Genomic DNA, 18,645 nt, shown 5'->3' with positions numbered 1-18,645 from the left:
GTATGCGTGGATCTACTGGAAATAACCTTCCTCTAACCCCGTACGCACACACACACACACACAAGTATATTCTCTGTAACAGCAACATAAAATCCTATTTGTACCATTTCTAAACATGGTTTCTGTGTTATTTTTGCCCTCTGGGATTTTTCAAGTAGGGATCATGATTTTGGGAACCTCTGGAAGTGGAAATGACTCACTCTGAAATGTTCTTATTCTAATAGCACAGCTCTTGGTTTTTTATTTTTAGATCAATTGAACTCGGATGCCTCTACGCCCCCCCTTTTCCATGCATTCCCGTGCCAGTTGTGACCCATGTGAATTGAAAATTATCCCTCTAGTTCAACTATGACCAAATTTGGCTGAACAGTGTATACAATCTCCCCTAGGGGAGCTAGCATTGCTACATCAGGGAGAGGCCAACTCTCAGTAAGCAACAAACTTTTCCCTAAACAGCATCCCTCAGCTGTGCAGAGGCGCTGTCCGCTTTTTCTGTTCTGTTTGTCAAGAGACTGGATATTCTTATGAAAGTCGGCCTCTGCTATATGTAAACATTACATGACAACTAAAATGTGGTAACATTACAAAAATAGGATAGCAGGGCACTGATTTGACTCGAAACGCAACCACAATAGACTGTATTTTAATCAGAAAAAACAGGATACATACGTGTCGGCTCTTTTAGGCACTTACAGTATTCACTTTGAGTTGCTGATTATGTCACCTATAGATTCGGGCTGTGATGCCTCAGCTTCATCATGTGAGGTCAATGCAATAAGTTGCTGAGTATAGTGTCCTGCATAGCGTCTATTTTCTATTAACGTTTTTGTTTGCTTGTTTGTTTTTCCAGATAAGGAAACCATTAGTAAAATCCGTGACCTACGCATGAAAGCGGAAGACTATGAGGTGGTTAAAGTTATCGGGAGGGGTGCGTTTGGAGAGGTGCAATTGGTAAGTATGCCATCTTGTGCTTTTTTGAATAACACTGCATCTATAAGCATTTTAAGTATTGCAGTGGTATAATTAATACACGTTTTGCTCTGAAACTACTTAAGTTTGTGATTGAGCATCACTCGATCGTCACCTCTTCATCTTTTCCAGGTAAGACACAAAGCCACATGCAAGGTATACGCCATGAAGCTGCTGAGCAAGTTTGAGATGATCAAAAGGTCGGACTCTGCTTTCTTTTGGGAGGAGAGGGACATCATGGCTTTTGCCAACAGCTCATGGGTGGTGCAGGTAAAAAGCATCTCAAACTACTTAACCAGTATTATGTGCAGGTCACATACATAAGCTATCATCATTCTTGAATGGCACTGACTAATAATATCTCCCTCTCTTCCACTCCGCAGCTCTTTTTTGCCTTCCAGGATGACCGCTACCTCTACATGGTGATGGAATACATGCCCGGTGGCGACTTGGTTAACCTGATGAGCAACTATGACGTCCCAGAGAAATGGGCCCGCTTTTACACGGCTGAGGTGGTGCTGGCTCTGGACGGTATCCATTCTATGGGCTTCATTCACAGGTAACGGCAAAAATTCTGCCTTTTCCTCATCTCCTTATCTTTATTCTTCGGTTGGTTTTCAGATTCAGCTGCAGTCAAACAGCAATGCAAATATTGTTTCTTACCTTTGTGAAGTAATCCTTAATGCTTTAAACTCTGCTTGGAAGTGCTTGTGAAATGTCGAGATGAAAATATAAAATTTATCTTTGATGGTTCTTGTATGTGTGGTGGTAACTTATGATCTAAGGGGGCGTTCTAATCAGCAGGAAATTATCCACTTGTTATACTGTTTTTAACATTAATGCTAGTTGCATACGAGTGTTGTAGCTTCTGCATACTTCATTGCTGCATGTGTTTAAAAACTGAGACTCCTAAAAAGAAATATCTCTTGTATTGCGGCATCAATTTTGATCCTGTTTTTTAAAAACAAACAAAAAAAACATGGATGCACTGGTGCACAATAATATCGGCACGTTATCGGTATCGGCTGATGAAGGCCAAAATTAACATTTCTGACGATATAACAGGCATATTCGTCGCCTTCTCCACTGCTGCCTGACGGTAATTCCCTCAGCGGACTATTTGACCTTTACGGTCCTGCTGCTTCCTCTGCAATCTCCACTCCATTCGCTGCTTTTTCTCACTTAAACCTGAATAACAAACCGGGGGTTGGTTCTCCAGTTGGATCCACATGGAGAGCTGGGGATAGCTGGGGCGCTAGTGGAGGCTAGCTGGCTGTGTTTCTCTCCAGCAATGCTGCAGCTAACGCTCCGCTAGCCTCCCAGCTAGCCCCGGTTCTCTGTGCAGATCCAACTAGAGCACCAACCCCTGGTTTGTTGTTCAGGTTAAAGTGGGAAGAAGCAGCAGGTGTGTAGGAAGGAAGGAGGAAGCACCAGGACGGTCAGAGTACAAAAACTTCCACACTGATTTTATTTTTTAATCACAAAACCAGTGTTTGCTCAATTTTAATGTCATATGTCATGCATTCTTTTTTATGTTTTTCGTTGTGTTTTAGTATAATATATAGGTTCTCTACCTGTATCCCAAACCACTTATAGGCGAGTGGTAGTTGCTTTAATTGTTGTCATTTCTGTTGTGTTCTTACAGCAATTATTTGGGATTTAAATTCTGATTTTATGTACTGCAGCTACTTTTCTATTTCACACCCTCAAGCACTTCTGATCTTAACCATAGACATAAACACGTGAAGTGCTTCAGTTTCCTTGTTATATGCTTAAGTTTAATGTATTATTTGTGTGTTGATATCACTTTATTTTTTCCTTCTCAGGGACGTGAAGCCTGATAACATGTTACTAGACAAAGCAGGCCACTTAAAACTGGCAGACTTTGGGACCTGCATGAAAATGAACAAGGTATCAGTTCATTTTCCCTCAAACAAAAAAAACTGTTCTCACACCACATAGATGAAGTGTGAAAGTTCAAATAGTCTTGATGTTTGCTTATGATAAACATCGTGGACTCTGCTCCATTTTTGACAATTTATTTTAATGCAATAATTATCTCTATAAAGTAATAAAAAAAGGGGAGATTTAAAAAAATATTTTTCCCCTTTCAGGATGGTATGGTACGATGTGACACAGCAGTGGGAACTCCTGATTACATTTCACCTGAGGTACTGAAATCCCAAGGAGGAGATGGCTACTACGGCAGAGAGTGTGACTGGTGGTCAGTGGGAGTGTTCCTGTACGAAATGCTAGTTGGTGAGTTTTTGATTGTTTGCTGAAAAAGTCAACTATTACAGGTTAATTTTATTATACCACTCATAAATCTTACTAGTAATATGAAGTTGTGTGTGTGTTTTTTTTTAATTAATCATAACGAAACCCTGGTAAAGTTTTACCTTAGTATACATTTAAAGAAAAAAAAGAAGACGTTCTGCATCTTTTCCTGTTTTCAGTATGTATGTTTTCTGAAATTTTTTCTTACTGTGGAGATATCTGTAACCCATGGCTCTCTTTTTTTTCTTAGGTGACACACCTTTCTATGCAGACTCACTGGTTGGGACATACAGCAAAATTATGAACCACAAGAACGCCCTGACCTTTCCCGATGACAGCGACATCTCCAATGATGCCAAGAATCTCATCTGTGCTTTCCTGACTGACAGGTTAGATGTGACTTACCAAGAAGTGACTTACCGAACACTGAATCACGAAGAGGGTTCATACCTTAAAACCCTCTCCTTGTTTGGACATTGATTGTTCTCTGGCTTATGAGACACTCTGTGGAAGGAATCTTGGTAGAAATATACATTATAACATAAAAGATATTTGGGTTGGATGTAACGGGACAGAGTGCGCAGTGAACTCAGCAGCTACACATTTCTCCCTTCTCTATTTCTCTTTTTTGCGTCTTCAGGTCAGGCTAACCCATTGTTGCTAACTTTGGAGCTAACCCCCTTCACTTTTCCAGCACTTGGGGAAACAACAGACGTGACATTTATTAACTGACACACTGGAGTCTTTACTGTACATTTACTTCCAGATTGACAACTTACTGCTAACCTTTTCCTCTGCTCCGCTCGCATCCACCGTCACTTTCCTGCCACTCACTCTTTCCCACTTGCTACACAGACATACTACCCAATGCCTTATTCCTTAACGGAGTTACGCTACCAATAGTTTCCCAGGCAACGACACAGAGGTTGACTCACGTACCGGAACAGCACTGCACAGGGACTCCCAAACGCTATTGATTTCCGAATGAATGGATTATATTATTTTTGGCATCAAATATAGGAGAAACACTGATTCAGTAAACTCTCAGTAAACGTTGGGTACAGTTAGACCTAGGAGTCTCCATTAGGTTGGGCTTGAGTTCAAAGTTCTGAAAACAACAGAGGTGTTTTGAATACATCCCCATTTTCACAGGTAATTTGTTAGTCTGTCCCTCCCGCCACAGGAAATAACAGATTAATCCTGGAAGGCTGTTGATGTAGCACTTTTCCACTTATGAAAGTAACACAGCAATTATTTGACCAATGAGAATTCTGTTGGACGAGACCAACTAGTCGACCAGGAGACTACAACCCTAAAACTAAGTATGTCCTTCCTTACCCCTACAGGGAGGTTCGTCTCGGCCGTAACGGTGTAGATGAGATCAAGAGGCATCCTTTCTTCAAGAACGATCAGTGGACATGGGAGAACATCAGAGAAAGTAAGAACATTTTCACCTCTCTTTTCATTTGGCAGCGTGCACACTGTTACTGCAATAGGCCAATAGGCCATCATGTTTTCCATTTGACCTACTACAGACAGTTGCAGGAAATTCTTGTAGACGAGGCATTCATTCAGTATCCTCTCCAAGACCCAACGCAATTCCTGCTCAGAGTAATAATTGGCAGCACAGCATTTTTTGAGGCCAACAAAAGGGGAAGCAGTCCATCGCAAATGTTAATGCGCTGGGATCGACACTGGAGCAGGGAGAGATTAGAAATGTAGGGCTAAATCCAGTAGCTACAGTCAGTTCTTTAGTGGGTTTATATTTAATACTTAACTAGGCTGAAGTCAGCACTTTGGTGTTGGCCACCCACCCCTGTCGTTCCAATGGCTGATCAGCTCTGCTAGCTGGCTGGTTTCCCTCTATTTAAAGAGGGTTTCAAAAGAGATCTGTGATCCAGAAAAACTCTGCGCAGCCCTCACAGGTTACAGAAAACTGAAACACTGTTTTCTATATCTTTTTATCCAGGCAAGTCCCAGGTAATCTACCTCCAATACAGTTCTGACAGATAAAAAAAGAAACTATTTATTGATAATGATAGAGACAAAATAGAGAAATAAGTCAAAATCTAAGCATATGTCTTATTATAGATCTATTTTACTACTGTGTTTACTGATAAACAGCCTTATAGAGAATTTATATAGAAGATTCATGTGTTGTCAAACCTTAGTGTCTGTATTAAAAGACCCGTCAATCATTTTTGGGGAGCGAAACCTGTTTTGAATTTTGGTTGAGAGGCATTTGCATCAAAGACTGCGCCTTTAACACATAGTGACTTATTATTTATGTAATGAACTGGCTCCGTTTTTTCCTGCATCATCATGAATCTTCCATCTCCATGTGCCATGTGCAGCTGCTGCCCCGGTAGTGCCAGAACTGAGCAGCGACATCGACACCAGTAACTTCGATGACATCGAGGAAGATCGGGGAGAAGAGGAGACCTTTCCGATACCAAAGGCCTTTGTGGGCAACCAGCTCCCCTTTGTAGGCTTCACTTACTACAGCAATCAGCAGTAAGTCCGCCAGACTTTGCCGCATGGATGCAGAAGCGTCAATTTCATTCCATATGACACAAAATTGTCCACATAATAGCACATATATTGAAACGTAGGATTCTTAAAAATGTGTTCTGTTTCTAGCCTTTCGCGCAGCTCCACCACCGCCACCACAAAAGCCAGTGACAAACGTAGCAGCTCCACAAAGGAAGACAAGAGTCATGTGAGTAAACGACTACAATTTTTAAGCCTTTTGAGATGTAGAATATCTGCCAGTGATCCATCTCCTCTGGTGACTTTTAATTCCCTTCATGGAGGAATCTGTGATATCTGTGTGTGTGTGTGTGTATTTTCTAAGATTGTTGAATGTTTCTGTTTAGCTGGAGAACCTGCAGAAAAGAATCTACCAGCTGGAGGAACAGCTCCACAGTGAGATGCAGCTGAAGGATGAATTGGAGCAGAAATGCAGGTATGTAACGGGACATTTGTTCAAACACAAAAAGGCTGCTGCTTACTCAGTAAAATTAAAGACAAGATGCTGTCTTTTTTTTTTTTTTTTTGATCTAATAGAGCAGTTGGCATTTTTAAATGTGTGGCAGACAGGGCAGAAAATAGATAATAGCATTGCAGAAAGCTATGTGGAGAGGAGTTGAGTCGCTTGTGAACAGGAAATCTGACTTTTGCACGCAGCAACATACCTGAGATTTTTCATTATTTAACATCTTTCTGCAAGAAATCTTCCAAATATCTAAGTAGGTTTCTCAAACCCTGTTCTCCCCAGGACCTCGAACACCAAGATCGACAAGATCATGAAAGAACTGGACGAAGAGGTTAAACGTTGCTACCTTTTCTTTCTCAACATTCTTTTCACCAACACATTATGAAATCACAATATTCGCTACTTTGATGATAATTAGATATGTCAATGGTTGGTTTGTTCCCGCCACATCATAGCTGCTCTTTTGTTACCACAGGCAAACCTGAGGAAAAGTGCCGAGGCCAGCATGTCTCTGCTGGAGAAGGACAAAATCATGCTGCAGCACAGATTCACCGAGTACCAAAGAAAAGCTGACCAGGAGGCAGAGAAGAGACGCAATTTGGAGAACGAAGGTAAAGATAATGAGGTGCTGCTGGCGTATGATTCAGCCCTCTTCCAGTTAAAGTATAATTGCACAATGACGCTATGATACAGTCAGTATTTGAACATAGCGACGCTCTCATCTTCTCATTAACATTTGATCTGGCTAAGACAAATATTCCGGATGGATTACCTGGTATCCTGGTGTGACCTTCCACCCTGCTCACTGCTAACCTCACATCTAGTTAACTGTTAAACTGTGCACATGTCCATCTGACTTTCCCATTGACTTGCAACAGAAGACAACACTAAGTGGATTAAGAAGCATTTAAGCAGTTTGAATAGAAAACTTGATATAGTATGGCCAAACATTTGCATGTGCTAATGCTAATGCTAAAAGGTTTTAATCGGGAATTTTTGGGGATGGGATTTTGTTTTAGTTTGAAATAGGAGCTGAAATGAGGCCCAGTCTTACCCATTTCCTGTCTGATTCTTTTGCAGTGTCAACTTTAAAGGAGCAGCTTGAAGATATGAGAAAGTTAAGCCAGAACTCTCAGGCCTCAAATGACAAGATTGCCCAGCTGCAGAATCAGGTATGTAGTTGAAATGCACACACACACACACACACACACACACACACACACACACACACACAGTCACACACACAGTCACACTCACATCAAATAAAGAAAAGAGCAGTGCATCATCAAAATAATACGGAACAAGGGAATAGGAAATTCCCAGATGCTTTTCTATATCATACCTCAGTGTACTGATAATGAGGATGTATCCCTGGAGGAAAGCACATTAAATTTATATTTTCCCCTTCTGGTCCTCTCTGTTTTGATTGACAGCTGGAAGAGGCCAACGACCTCCTGCGGGCAGAGTCGGACACGGCAGCGAGACTGAGGAAGAGCCACACGGAGATGGCCAAGTCAATGAGCCAGTTGGAGACTTTGAACCGGGAGCTGCAGGAGAGGAGCCGCGCAGTAGACGGAGAGAAAGCCCAGCTGGAGAAGGAGCTCCTGCTTATTCAGAGCACCCTGGACTCAGAGAGGAGGAACTACAGCCAAGGCTCTGAGGAGATCAGGGAGCTGCAAGGTGACCCACTGACACAAAACACCAGGCTTAAGACCAGATTGTAAACGCAAGTTCAGAAAAACAATGGCTAAAATCCACAACAGCATGACCAAATCGCAGTTTGCATTAGAATATATTAGACCATCTCAGAGTGGTTCCAAATCACTCTTGACGTTATTCTCTCTCTCTCATTCAAACATTTGGGATCCCTCATTCTCCTGTTGATATTAGGCATGCCCAAGCACTGACAACACCCACAGTATTCACATAAGTCTCTGATTTATCTGCCAGCAAGTTATCTTTTTAATAGGAAAGTCAGTGGAGGAAGGACATTGAAGTTATTTCCCAAAACAGTGGTGAAAGTTTGGATATTGCAAACTGTGAAATATCTGTAAAAAAAAGAAATTTCCAGTGAATGTACCAGCTTCATATTTTAACACCATGTTTATTTGTCTTAATCTTTATCTTGACTTTTTCATCTTCTCTTATCAGTGAGGATGACAGGGCTGCAAGAGGACAACAAAAGCTTGAAGCTCAACCTTTCTAAAGTAGAGGCCGAACGCAAACAGGCCCAAGAGAGAAGCAATAACCTGGAGAAGGTATGCGATCGGTTCCAGTAGTCATAATTGTTTACCAAGTGTGTGTGTGTGTGTGTGCATGTGCAAGACCTTCCAGTAGAGTAGTTTCTTACAGTATGCGCTATGAGTCCAATTTGTAATATAAACAACGGCAGGTCCGATGTGGGGTGGGGTGTGATATTTCTAATGCGGACAGTTGTGTGTTCAGTTTGCTTCATGTTGTTTTTCCCTGCTCGTCACCCCCTCCCCCCACAGGAAAAGAATAACCTGGAGATAGACCTGAACTACAAACTGAAGACCCTGCAGGAGCGTCTGGAGCAAGAACAGACCGAGCACAGGGTGACGCGGGCACAGCTCACCGACAAATATGAGTCTATTGAAGAAGCCAAATCAGCTGCCATGAATGGTATGCCCGTCCTATGTCAGAGCATGCCCTACTCCACCGTTGTTCAACTCTGCTTTTTCCATTCGGTTAATAATGTTTTTCTTTCTTTCTAGGCATTATTGTACTTTGCCTTCTCACTTCCTTAATTTGCATCGCTTCTCCAACATTAGTTTATTTAACCTTTTCCTCACACCATCAGCCTCTTTCCTGCTCCGTCTTTCTTTTGTACTATCTAATCAGACTCACCTCCAGGGGGTTTTGGGTGGGAGGAATTTCTAGGAGTGTAAGCCAGTCAGCATGTCAGGACATTGTCTCGTTGCATATTAAAGCTGGACTGGAAAACAGTTTTTGCAATAGTGATGATCTGGCTAGATGATTTCTTACCTTTCACCTAGTGCATACTGGAATAGACTCAAGCCCTTGCGTGTCAGTTTTCTTTCATGGCAAAGCTTACTGATTTATAATTATTACAAATTGTGAGAAAAATGCGTCTTGGCTGGTTAATATCAGATGCATTTTTCTCCTTTTGTGAATTTAAAAGGAGCTACCAGCTTATAACTGTTTCTGAGACATTTTTTAAATGATCTCAACACATCTTAATGTTTCTATTTCTCCTTCCACACTTATATTTTTGTATACTATGTGTTGAGTCAAGTAGAGGTTACTGAATATCAAGTGATCAACGCATTCACATTCATTCATTTTGCTTGATACTCTGTCATTCGGCTGTAGAACAAAGAATTAACTCTTATTCCGTCTCTGTCCTCCCTCAGCTGTTCAGCAGAAGATGTCGGAGGAGAACGGCGCGAGGATGCGAGCGGAGAGCCGGGTAGTGGAGGTTGAGAAGCAGTGCTCGATGTTAGAGTTTGACCTCAAGCAGTCCGTGCAGAAGATGGAGCAGCTGATGAAGCAAAAGGAAAGGCTGGAAGACGAAGTGAGTAAAACCGCTTCCAGACACGGGAGACGTCTCAATCACTTTACCCGTAAAAAACTTCCTAAAACTCTTACACCTTCCTTCTCCAGGTGAAGAGTCTGCGGATACAGCTAGAACAGGATTCAAACAAGCGCGTCCAGGCCCAGAACGAGCTGAAGGGTCGCATGCAGGAGATCGACCGTCTCCGGTGTTCAGAGAAGCAGCTCAAACAGGAGATCAACACAGCACTAGAGAGTAAACGCTCCCTGGAGTTCCAGCTGGCACAGCTGACCAAGTGAGTGGTCTTCCTGCACTAGAATTTTACAATCAATCGATTACTTTTTGTTTTTTTAAGTTACATCTTGTCCATCCAAGACTACACTACCTACCTCACAGGAGACGTTGTCTGCATGTAATGTGAATAAAATAACCAGAATCAAAGTGAGAATAAACAGAATAAACACTTGTGTTATGTTTAAGAGACCAGGAAAATCTGAGGTTACTTGTGCCATCCTGCCAGATTATTTTGACTCTGAAACAAACTGGCAGCTGCTCCAGCCAAGAGTTCTTATTTTCCGTTATTCCTTTACAGGCCAGTAATGCTCTTTGGAAGTCAAGGTGTCAATTGCCCTACAATTGCCTGCTATTTTCAAATAAGTACTATTATTCCAGCTTAAAGGGTGACTATGCCAAAGCTGCACTGCGACTGTGTTTACGCCACAGGATTAGGCTCCATCCACTCCAATGCTAATCCTCTGGCTAGCTCTGTAGCCAGTGCTGCTGGTTGTGATGCTAGTTTGCATTTTACTGTCGGGGCTTACTCAGAGGCTGGCTCTGTTTGTCTCGCTGAAATGTGTTGTTTTGAAAATGCTCAAACTTAAAAAAATTAGCTAGATACATTGATTTAATGACTATGAAGTATCTAATGCATATGGTTGATTTTTTTTTTTTCCTTTTTTTCCCAGACAATACAGAGGTAACGAGGGACAGATGAGGGAACTTCAGGACCAGCTTGAGGCCGAACAGTATTTTTCTGTAAGTAAAAGTCTCCGTTCCCTTTTTATCTCTGCCCTCCTTATTCAGTGTGAAAGCTACTGACTAAACTATCTGTCTTTCCTTCTTTAGACGCTTTACAAAACTCAGGTCAAGGAACTAAAAGAGGAGATCGAGGATAGGAACCGGCAGGTACAAGAGGCTCATAAAAAGGTGCAGGACTTGTGCAGTGAAAGGTAAGAGACTAAATATTATTTATACACATTGTAGCTAAGTAGAAGGACTCAAGTCCGTTACTCATATTTATAAATACCCAAATATTTATTAACCAGCTAAACTTTTTATGCCCTTTTTTTTTGAGTTTTTATTATGGCCTGCTGGGGGGAAAAAAAGCTGAAGTGAAAAGGTTACAAGTTTTTAAACTAACCTATAAAATTTGTTGTATCCTGTACAAAGGGACTCCCTGTCTGCCCAGCTGGATCTGACTGTGACCAAGGCTGAGTCAGAGCAGCTCGCCCGGGCGCTTCAGGAGGAGCAGTACTTCGAGCTCAGCCAAGAGAACAAGAAGACAGTAACTAGACATAAGCAGGAGATCGGGGAGAAGGAGTCTACTATTGCACGAGTAAGCAAACCTAAAATGTCTCTCTGAAGCTAGTTTTGAACATTCAGTACGATGACCTTATTCGATATATTTTATTGTCTCAACTTTGAGTGGAAAAAGTGATATTCAAATTTCACTGCAGCTTGAGGAATCCAATAAAACTCTGACCAAAGATGTGGAGAACCTCAGCAAAGAGAAGTCCGAGTTGAACGAGAAGCTTCGTACTCAGGAAGAAGGTATTTCCTGTTGTTTACCTCCATGTGTCCCATCTCTATATAATTTGGCTGTTGTACAAGCTAACTCTCTTCTCCCTTTCAGAGTATACAGCTCAGAAGGAAGAAATTACAAATGCAATCAAGGCCAACTATGAGAAGGTCCTCAATACAGAGCGTACACTGAAGACTCAGGTAAAGATGCATCTTTTTTTTAGTTAGACATTATTTGCAAACACTGTTCATGCGAGTGGAGAACGGTGGCTGATGCTTTCCAACTGTTTACCCACCTCACTCCGTCAGGCGGTGAACAAGCTGGCAGAGATCATGAACCGCAAGGACATGAAGCTGGACCAGAAGAAGAAGGGCAGTACCGCTGACCTGCGAAAGAAAGAGAAGGAGAACCGCAAGCTTCAGCTTGATCTCAACCAGGAGAAGGAGAAGTTCAACCACATGGCCATTAAGTATCAGAAGGAGTTGAGCGAGATGCAGGCGGTGAGTTAACATCTCAGCAAAACGGTATGATCATTCTAGAGTTTTCCTTGTTTTTATCTCTAATCTTGAGTCTTTGCTTACCAACAGCAACTGGCTGAGGAGTGCACATATCGCAACGAGCTGCAGATGCAGCTGGACAGTAAGGAGAGTGATATCGAGCAGCTTCGGGAGAAACTCAACGACCTGCAACAGCGCATGGATAACTCTAGCGTCACCAGCTTGCAGACAGACGAGACAGACAGCAACATCGCAGGTAGGGTTATCGCAGGGGGCTAACTGGACACTGCTGTCCCTACTTTTACTATGCAAGGCAGTCACAATAAGTCTGAAAAAAGTTTTGAAATCAAATTCAGTAGCATATGAATAACATATGAATAGTCAGGGAGTGGAATTACAGTAATGTAGAAATATTGTATGAAATGTGCAAAATTATTTTAGGGGTCTTGAAATTATTGCTGTTTTGCCTTGTGGAGCCAGAAAGCAGCTCTCTAACACACACTCAAACTGTGTATGTCCAATATGTAGCATACAATTCATACTGTTTACCTGCTGGGTCTTAATTAAAGTAGGAGACAAATGTCAGAGAGCAGCGTTTGAAGTCCATGGTATTAAGATATTATAACTATAGTGTTTAATTGACTATTAAACAGGTGCCTTTTGGTTTTACATAAGGAGAAAGCAGAGACAATCTCTATTTAAAAAAAAACAAACAACTGATTAACAATTGTTCAAAAATCATGATTTTAAACTCATGTTTTCCTCTAAACAAGCTCTAACACAAATATGAATATTTCTTGTTCTAGGTCTGTTTTCATGAATGCTGGTGTCTGTGGTTAAATCATTCTCTCTTTATTCCCCTCATGTCCAGTCGGTTCTCCTTGCTCTTCTTATCTTTGTAACTTCTATTCCTTTCTCTCTGTGAGTAACAAAGTGGACGAGCCCCGTTTGCCTGGCCTGTGCTGCAGCTGTCGTGTGTTTGTGTCTTTTTTTTTTTTTTTTTTTTTTTCTGGCCCCCAATTTTCTTTTTTTTATTTTTTATTTTTAAGTATTCTTTTGCCAGAGGTGAGAAAACCATCTCTGTCGGGGGGAAATGCAACACTTTTGAAAGAAGCCTGATAAGAGTGGGAGGAGCAAGTAGCTTTCAAAATCTGACCAATGAAATTCAAACATAACATAAATGATGTTATGTGATGATGCTTATTGTCAGGAGGTCAGCCCCAATGGTAAAGTAACCACACAAGATAAAAGGTTACCATCATACAACAGACTACACCCTGTGTGAGGTCTACCACAGCGCTCTCAACGCCTTTCAAAACGTGTCTCGAAACTGGAAAAAAAGACATTTTTAATTCATTGCACTGTGTGCTTCAAACACTTGTTACCGTTTTGTTGGCATGTTCACCTAGAAGAACTGCTCGTTTGGGCACGAAGACCTCCCTCACAATGACACATTTTAGTAGACAAAGCCCCTCTCTTAGTTCACCGTTCCCGTTTAGCTTGTGTTGTTTCAGCTGCATGCACTTTAGATATAATTTTAACACCGAATAATATCTACAGCCTACTGCACAGCTTTGTTTCTATGAAAGGAGTGAGTGATCAAGCTGTAATTGAAAGAAAATAAATACTAATTCTTACTGCAAAACTCTTATTACAGCGTTTTAAACTTAATTTGAAATGATAAAATCTTACATGCACTGTTAACATGCTGAAGTAAGGACTTACCCATGTCTAATGTTGTCCTCCTGCATGGAGAATCTGAACTCATCTCTTGTCACCTACTCCGGTGCAGTTACCCTAACGCTGGCAGGAACTCCCTGAAGGGGTTCACACTGTGTTTTGAAACAGTTACCCTATGACCTTTGTCACTTGACTTTTTGTTTTTTTGTTGTTTTTCTTTTCTCCCAGTTGAGTTTGGATTTAATCACTGCATGGCCTTTTTTTCCCACAGTGCCTTTTAAAACACAGGATGTATTTGTAACTATTTTTCACATCTGGGCTGCTTTTCAGAATCCAGATTGGAGGGTTGGCTGTCTATTCCTAACCGCGCTAATATCAAGCGATACGGATGGAAGAAGCAGGTATTTTCGTGTTTATTTTGTGTTTCCTCTGTTCACCTGCATTCTTGTTCAACTTTGTTATGCTGCCATAACACATGCAGCCAAACCCCTTGAGGGCAGTATCAGTCTTCCTCTCATTGTCTTTTCAATATTTGCAGTATGTGGTGGTGAGCAGCAAGAAGATTCTGTTCTACAACGATGAGCAGGATAAGGAACAGTCCAACCCTTCGATGGTACTAGATATCGAGTAAGTATTTCTCAATCAAAAATTTAGCTGCTGCAAGAAAAGGAGTCACCACAGAGGTCGTGTTGCACATTGCATGTTGTTGTGTTTACAGGTTTAGTAGTGCTGGTATGTTTTCTGGTATGTAATTGCAAATTTTGTGCCATCTTGTGCAGCAAACTGTTTCACGTCAGACCAGTCACACAGGGAGACGTGTACCGAGCTGAGACAGAAGAGATTCCAAGGATATTCCAGGTAGGAGGCTCCTTCCTGTCCCGGATTCTCTAGATTGACATATTTCTATCCAGCCTGGACTTCTGACGTCAAAACGTCAAGTCATATTCTGTGAATAAACATTTCCGCTCAGCTTGAGCAACACTTCTGCTAAGGCAGATTTTTTCTGACGAGGTGCTCCCTTTCTGTCCGTATTTAGATCCTGTATGCCAACGAGGGAGAGTGCAGGAAGGAGGCGGACATGGAGACGGTCCCTCAGGGCGACAAGACCAACTGTCTCCCCCACAAAGGCCACGAGTTCATCCCCACGCTATATCACTTCCCTTCCAACTGCGAGGCATGCGCCAAGCCTTTGTGGCATGTCTTCAAGCCGCCTCCGGCCCTGGAGTGTCGCCGCTGCCACGTCAAGTGCCACAAGGACCACCTCGACAAAAAGGAGGATGTTATTGCTCCTTGCAAAGGTAACGTGTTAACAGTCCTGTCCTAAGGATGTGAGCTATCTATGTGAGAAACATGAGAATGAAAGAAAATTTCGTCGATAAATCAATTAGTCGATATTTATTGTTTTCCTCTCCTGTGGTTTTCGTAGTCTTTTATGACAGTAATTGTATGGGCTTTGTTTTTTTTGTTTTTTTTACTATTTTCCTGACGTTTTATCGACCAAACAGGAAAATAATGGTCCGATTAACTGAATGAAAATCATCAGTTACAGCCCTGCTATAAAGACTGCAGTCATAATTTGGTTGTGCAGCCTTGAAATAATCAAAAGAAAAAGCAAAAATGCCAAAAAGAATTCTGGTTCGAGCTTCTCAAATGTGATGATTTGCTGTTTTTCTTTGTCATATATGACAAATAATTGAATATCATCAGGATTTGGAGTGTTACTAAGAAAAAACAACCAAATTGAAGACATCACCGTGGCCTCTAAGAAGTTGTGAATAAACATTTCTTAGACTAAACGACTAATCAAAAAAATAATCATCAGATGAATCAATAATGAAAATAATGGTTAATTGCAGCCCTACTTGAAATGCAAGTTGGTTTACGGTCATGTTTGTCTGTCTGAGTTCATTCTTGATCTGCAACACATTCTGCTACATCCCCTCCACAGTAAACTACGATGTGACCTCTGCCCGGGACATGCTCCTGCTGGCTCTGACCCAAGATGAGCAGAAGAAATGGATTGGCCACCTTGGAAAGAAGATTCCTAAGACCCCACCATCCACATTTTCAAGAGCCTCACCTCGTACTATGTCCACTCGCTCCGGACCGAACCAGTCCTTCCGCAAGAACCCTAAAAGCAATACAGGAAAGCTGAGGTAACTTGACAATTCGGGACTAATTATTTGCTAAGTTTTTTTCTTTTACTGTGATTTTGTATTAATATATTTTTCCCCAAACACTATAATGTTCAAATGGCTATAGATAAGTGCATGACATATAATAAGGCACGGTTTAGAATACTATTTAAAGGAGTAAGTGAGGGTGTGCTGAAGTCAGAAGTCTTATTTTATCCCATGTGGTGGGCTGAGATGTGGTCAAGTCAGTCACATGACCTGCTGTTTGTCTCCTGTGTTGTAGCAGAGCGCAGTCCAGCCTCCAAGCAGCAGACACAACATCCAGCACTTGTTGACAGGAACTTCTTCAGAAAGTGTTGATGTTTTTTTTTAGACTTTGTCTACAGATTTAAACTCGTCTATTTATTAATTGTGTTCCTGGGTGTTTCTAACACGAGACACTTCTTGGTTGGTTGGTTGACTCCTGGGCTCTTTTCCAGTTGACACTTGGGATTCTTGTTTTTCTAATTGGCACTAATAATGTGTTGTTGGGTTCAGTAACTAACTTATGGACTTACTAGACAACCCTGCTTAGAATTTGGTCCACTTAAAGGATTTTTATATCACCTGTCAAACATGATGCAAAGGTGTTAATGGTGTTGCATTGTCTGTAAACCAGCATTCCTGTTGTATGTTGACTTAAAATGGGCTACTAACCAAGGTAAAGATAATTTTGTCTTTCTTTTACTGGACACCTGTCTCTGTTCTTTCTTTCAGCTAACCGTCTGAACCATTGGATTCTTTTCTGGACTCTATACTTTCCCTCCTCCCCCCTTCCTCATCCTCAAAAAAAAAATGGAGAAACTTGTATTACGTAGAAAATTCGGTAAAAAAAAAAAAAAAGAAAATATCAGAAAATAACCAGCGCTGGAAAATTACAAAACATGTCAGACACAAGGCATCATGGACATTAAGAGGCGTGATACCCCCCCTCCCACCTCCTCAGCCCTCTCACATCCTCGAGATAAAACATCCATCTACACAAAGTTGCAGCTCTCCATTTCTACCAGAAGATGGCACAGTCGTCTTGAAAGATGGACAGAGGAGAGATGGAGGGACTCATGTTATGGAGGCATTCTGTGTTTCATATCATTTGACAGTTCTGATGGAAATCGGAAGGTAAAAGGGGGTTTTGCTGGGACTTCTGCAAGTATGTGTTCAGTTAAAGGTACTGTCATACAGGGATTGCAGATCTGCAGTGAGTGGTTGTGTCTCAGGGGTGGAAAAATGAATATCTATTTTGTAATTTTCTCTCCCCTTCTGACAGAGACTCAAGTTAAATGTAAGCATACTTCTGTTTTCAGCTAACAAAAATGACTGATGCCTTCATCAAATGTCTCTGGCCTTTTTGCCTTTATTCTTATTATTCAGCAAGTCAGTTATCAGGGTTGGGACAGAGTATTGGGACATGAGTATTAGATGTTTTGAGTATTGAGTGAGGAGCATGCAAGATCATCATTTAAATCTATGCATTATTTTTATTATTATAATTATTTTTATTGCTCCAAGCCATACGGAAACCTCCATTGTAATGGCATATAGGAGTGCTAAAACTTAATTGACTTTTTTTCTGTTTATTTGGTACATTGTCTCTGTAATATTATTTTCTTGTATTGTTTTTTTTTTTTTCTTTTTGTAATGTATTGCCTTACATTGATTCATAGATAAATGGTTCAAAAGGAAAACATTAAGTTAACAAATGTAAAACTGCACTGTTTGAATTGTAAATTATTTGTAGAAGACTAAACAGGTGTAGCATTTGGCCCACCTAGTGCCTTAATGTTTGGATATTGATTTTACTGCCATATCTGTTTTTTTTTTTTTTTTTTTTTCTCCAAAACAAGACAAATCTTAACTCTTCCAGCATTTATTTTTTAAGAAATCGCCACACATTTGTGGTTTTATCGAAACTTACTTTCTGTGGTTTGAGTATATAAAATATATATATTAGATTACCTCTTTATGGACACATTGCAATAGAGTTAGAGTGTAAAAACAAAGTCCCCAGACTCAGTTCATATCATTTGACAAATTTCGGGATGGTGTACCTTAAAGCGAGGCCTACCTGTGTCAATGATTGTCTGTTAACAATTACAAGTTGTTTCTCTAACACGGTAATGTCCCGTTAATGCAAACCCCCCCACAGTGTATATAATGAGAGAGACATAAGGATTATGGAATACCTCCGCAATCTTTTTATTTGTAACTTTTTTGTTCAGTTAAAAAAAAGCACTGGAACTATGATCTACTCTTGTCTTGGATAATTTGCATGGTTAATTGCATTGGAGTCCGCACTGATAGATATGTCAATAAACATATCTTTATCATTCATTGTATGCTCAGTTTTTATTACAGATTGTACATCATGACTTTATATTGATCAGGCTAAACATGGATGCATCACATCTCAAGGCTGGATTACCAACTTGGCTAAGTTGTCAAGTGTCCCAGATCCCCATAAGTTCAGGGGCACCAGACTTACTGTGTGTAAGCTTTTTTGCGCTTATTTAATTTTGTATGGGAATATGCAATGTATATCAAGTAACTTTACATAAAGGTTTTAAGGAGGATTCTTCTTCTCTAATCTTTAAGCCCTGTCTGAAGACAGGGCCCTTTGTCAAAATGTAGTTTTAAGACCTTCATTATTGCACATTTGTTCATATGTGTTACATATTTCTAAATAAAAATGTGTGTGTAATCAAATTACCACACATAAT

General features: G+C 40.8%; 1 protein-coding gene across 3 annotated transcripts in view; it reads left to right on the top strand.

The window, feature by feature from the left end:
- The window catches only part of rock1 (Rho-associated, coiled-coil containing protein kinase 1), a 31,061-nt gene extending 12,802 nt beyond the window's left edge, over window positions 1-18,259 (top strand). The window contains exons 3-33 of one of the 3 annotated variants that reach the window (XM_044367637.1): window positions 851-951; window positions 1,102-1,239; window positions 1,353-1,528; window positions 2,796-2,880; window positions 3,084-3,228; window positions 3,497-3,635; window positions 4,593-4,684; window positions 5,601-5,760; window positions 5,887-5,965; window positions 6,123-6,211; window positions 6,524-6,572; window positions 6,717-6,852; window positions 7,322-7,413; window positions 7,675-7,921; window positions 8,393-8,499; window positions 8,734-8,884; window positions 9,637-9,797; window positions 9,887-10,071; window positions 10,742-10,811; window positions 10,902-11,005; window positions 11,226-11,391; window positions 11,513-11,606; window positions 11,689-11,777; window positions 11,886-12,077; window positions 12,165-12,330; window positions 14,085-14,155; window positions 14,293-14,381; window positions 14,534-14,612; window positions 14,791-15,052; window positions 15,703-15,910; window positions 16,646-18,259. In XM_044367637.1, coding sequence (XP_044223572.1) covers window positions 851-951; window positions 1,102-1,239; window positions 1,353-1,528; window positions 2,796-2,880; window positions 3,084-3,228; window positions 3,497-3,635; window positions 4,593-4,684; window positions 5,601-5,760; window positions 5,887-5,965; window positions 6,123-6,211; window positions 6,524-6,572; window positions 6,717-6,852; window positions 7,322-7,413; window positions 7,675-7,921; window positions 8,393-8,499; window positions 8,734-8,884; window positions 9,637-9,797; window positions 9,887-10,071; window positions 10,742-10,811; window positions 10,902-11,005; window positions 11,226-11,391; window positions 11,513-11,606; window positions 11,689-11,777; window positions 11,886-12,077; window positions 12,165-12,330; window positions 14,085-14,155; window positions 14,293-14,381; window positions 14,534-14,612; window positions 14,791-15,052; window positions 15,703-15,910; window positions 16,646-16,649 — 3,926 coding nt within the window. In that variant the 3' untranslated portion in view covers window positions 16,650-18,259. Of the gene's footprint in view, window positions 1-850; window positions 952-1,101; window positions 1,240-1,352; window positions 1,529-2,795; window positions 2,881-3,083; window positions 3,229-3,496; window positions 3,636-4,592; window positions 4,685-5,600; window positions 5,761-5,886; window positions 5,966-6,122; window positions 6,212-6,523; window positions 6,573-6,716; window positions 6,853-7,321; window positions 7,414-7,674; window positions 7,922-8,392; window positions 8,500-8,733; window positions 8,885-9,636; window positions 9,798-9,886; window positions 10,072-10,741; window positions 10,812-10,901; window positions 11,006-11,225; window positions 11,392-11,512; window positions 11,607-11,688; window positions 11,778-11,885; window positions 12,078-12,164; window positions 12,331-12,945; window positions 12,996-14,084; window positions 14,156-14,292; window positions 14,382-14,533; window positions 14,613-14,790; window positions 15,053-15,702; window positions 15,911-16,172 lie in introns of those variants that run through there. The other 2 variants (XM_044367636.1, XR_006406393.1) reach the window with 2 other exon arrangements.
- The last annotated feature ends 386 nt before the right edge of the window (window positions 18,260-18,645 follow it).

The sequence above is a fragment of the Thunnus albacares genome, chromosome 12, assembly GCF_914725855.1.
Source record: "Thunnus albacares chromosome 12, fThuAlb1.1, whole genome shotgun sequence".
In the NCBI taxonomy this organism is placed as follows: domain Eukaryota; kingdom Metazoa; phylum Chordata; class Actinopteri; order Scombriformes; family Scombridae; genus Thunnus; species Thunnus albacares.
This window is presented reverse-complemented; position numbering and strand designations above follow the sequence as displayed.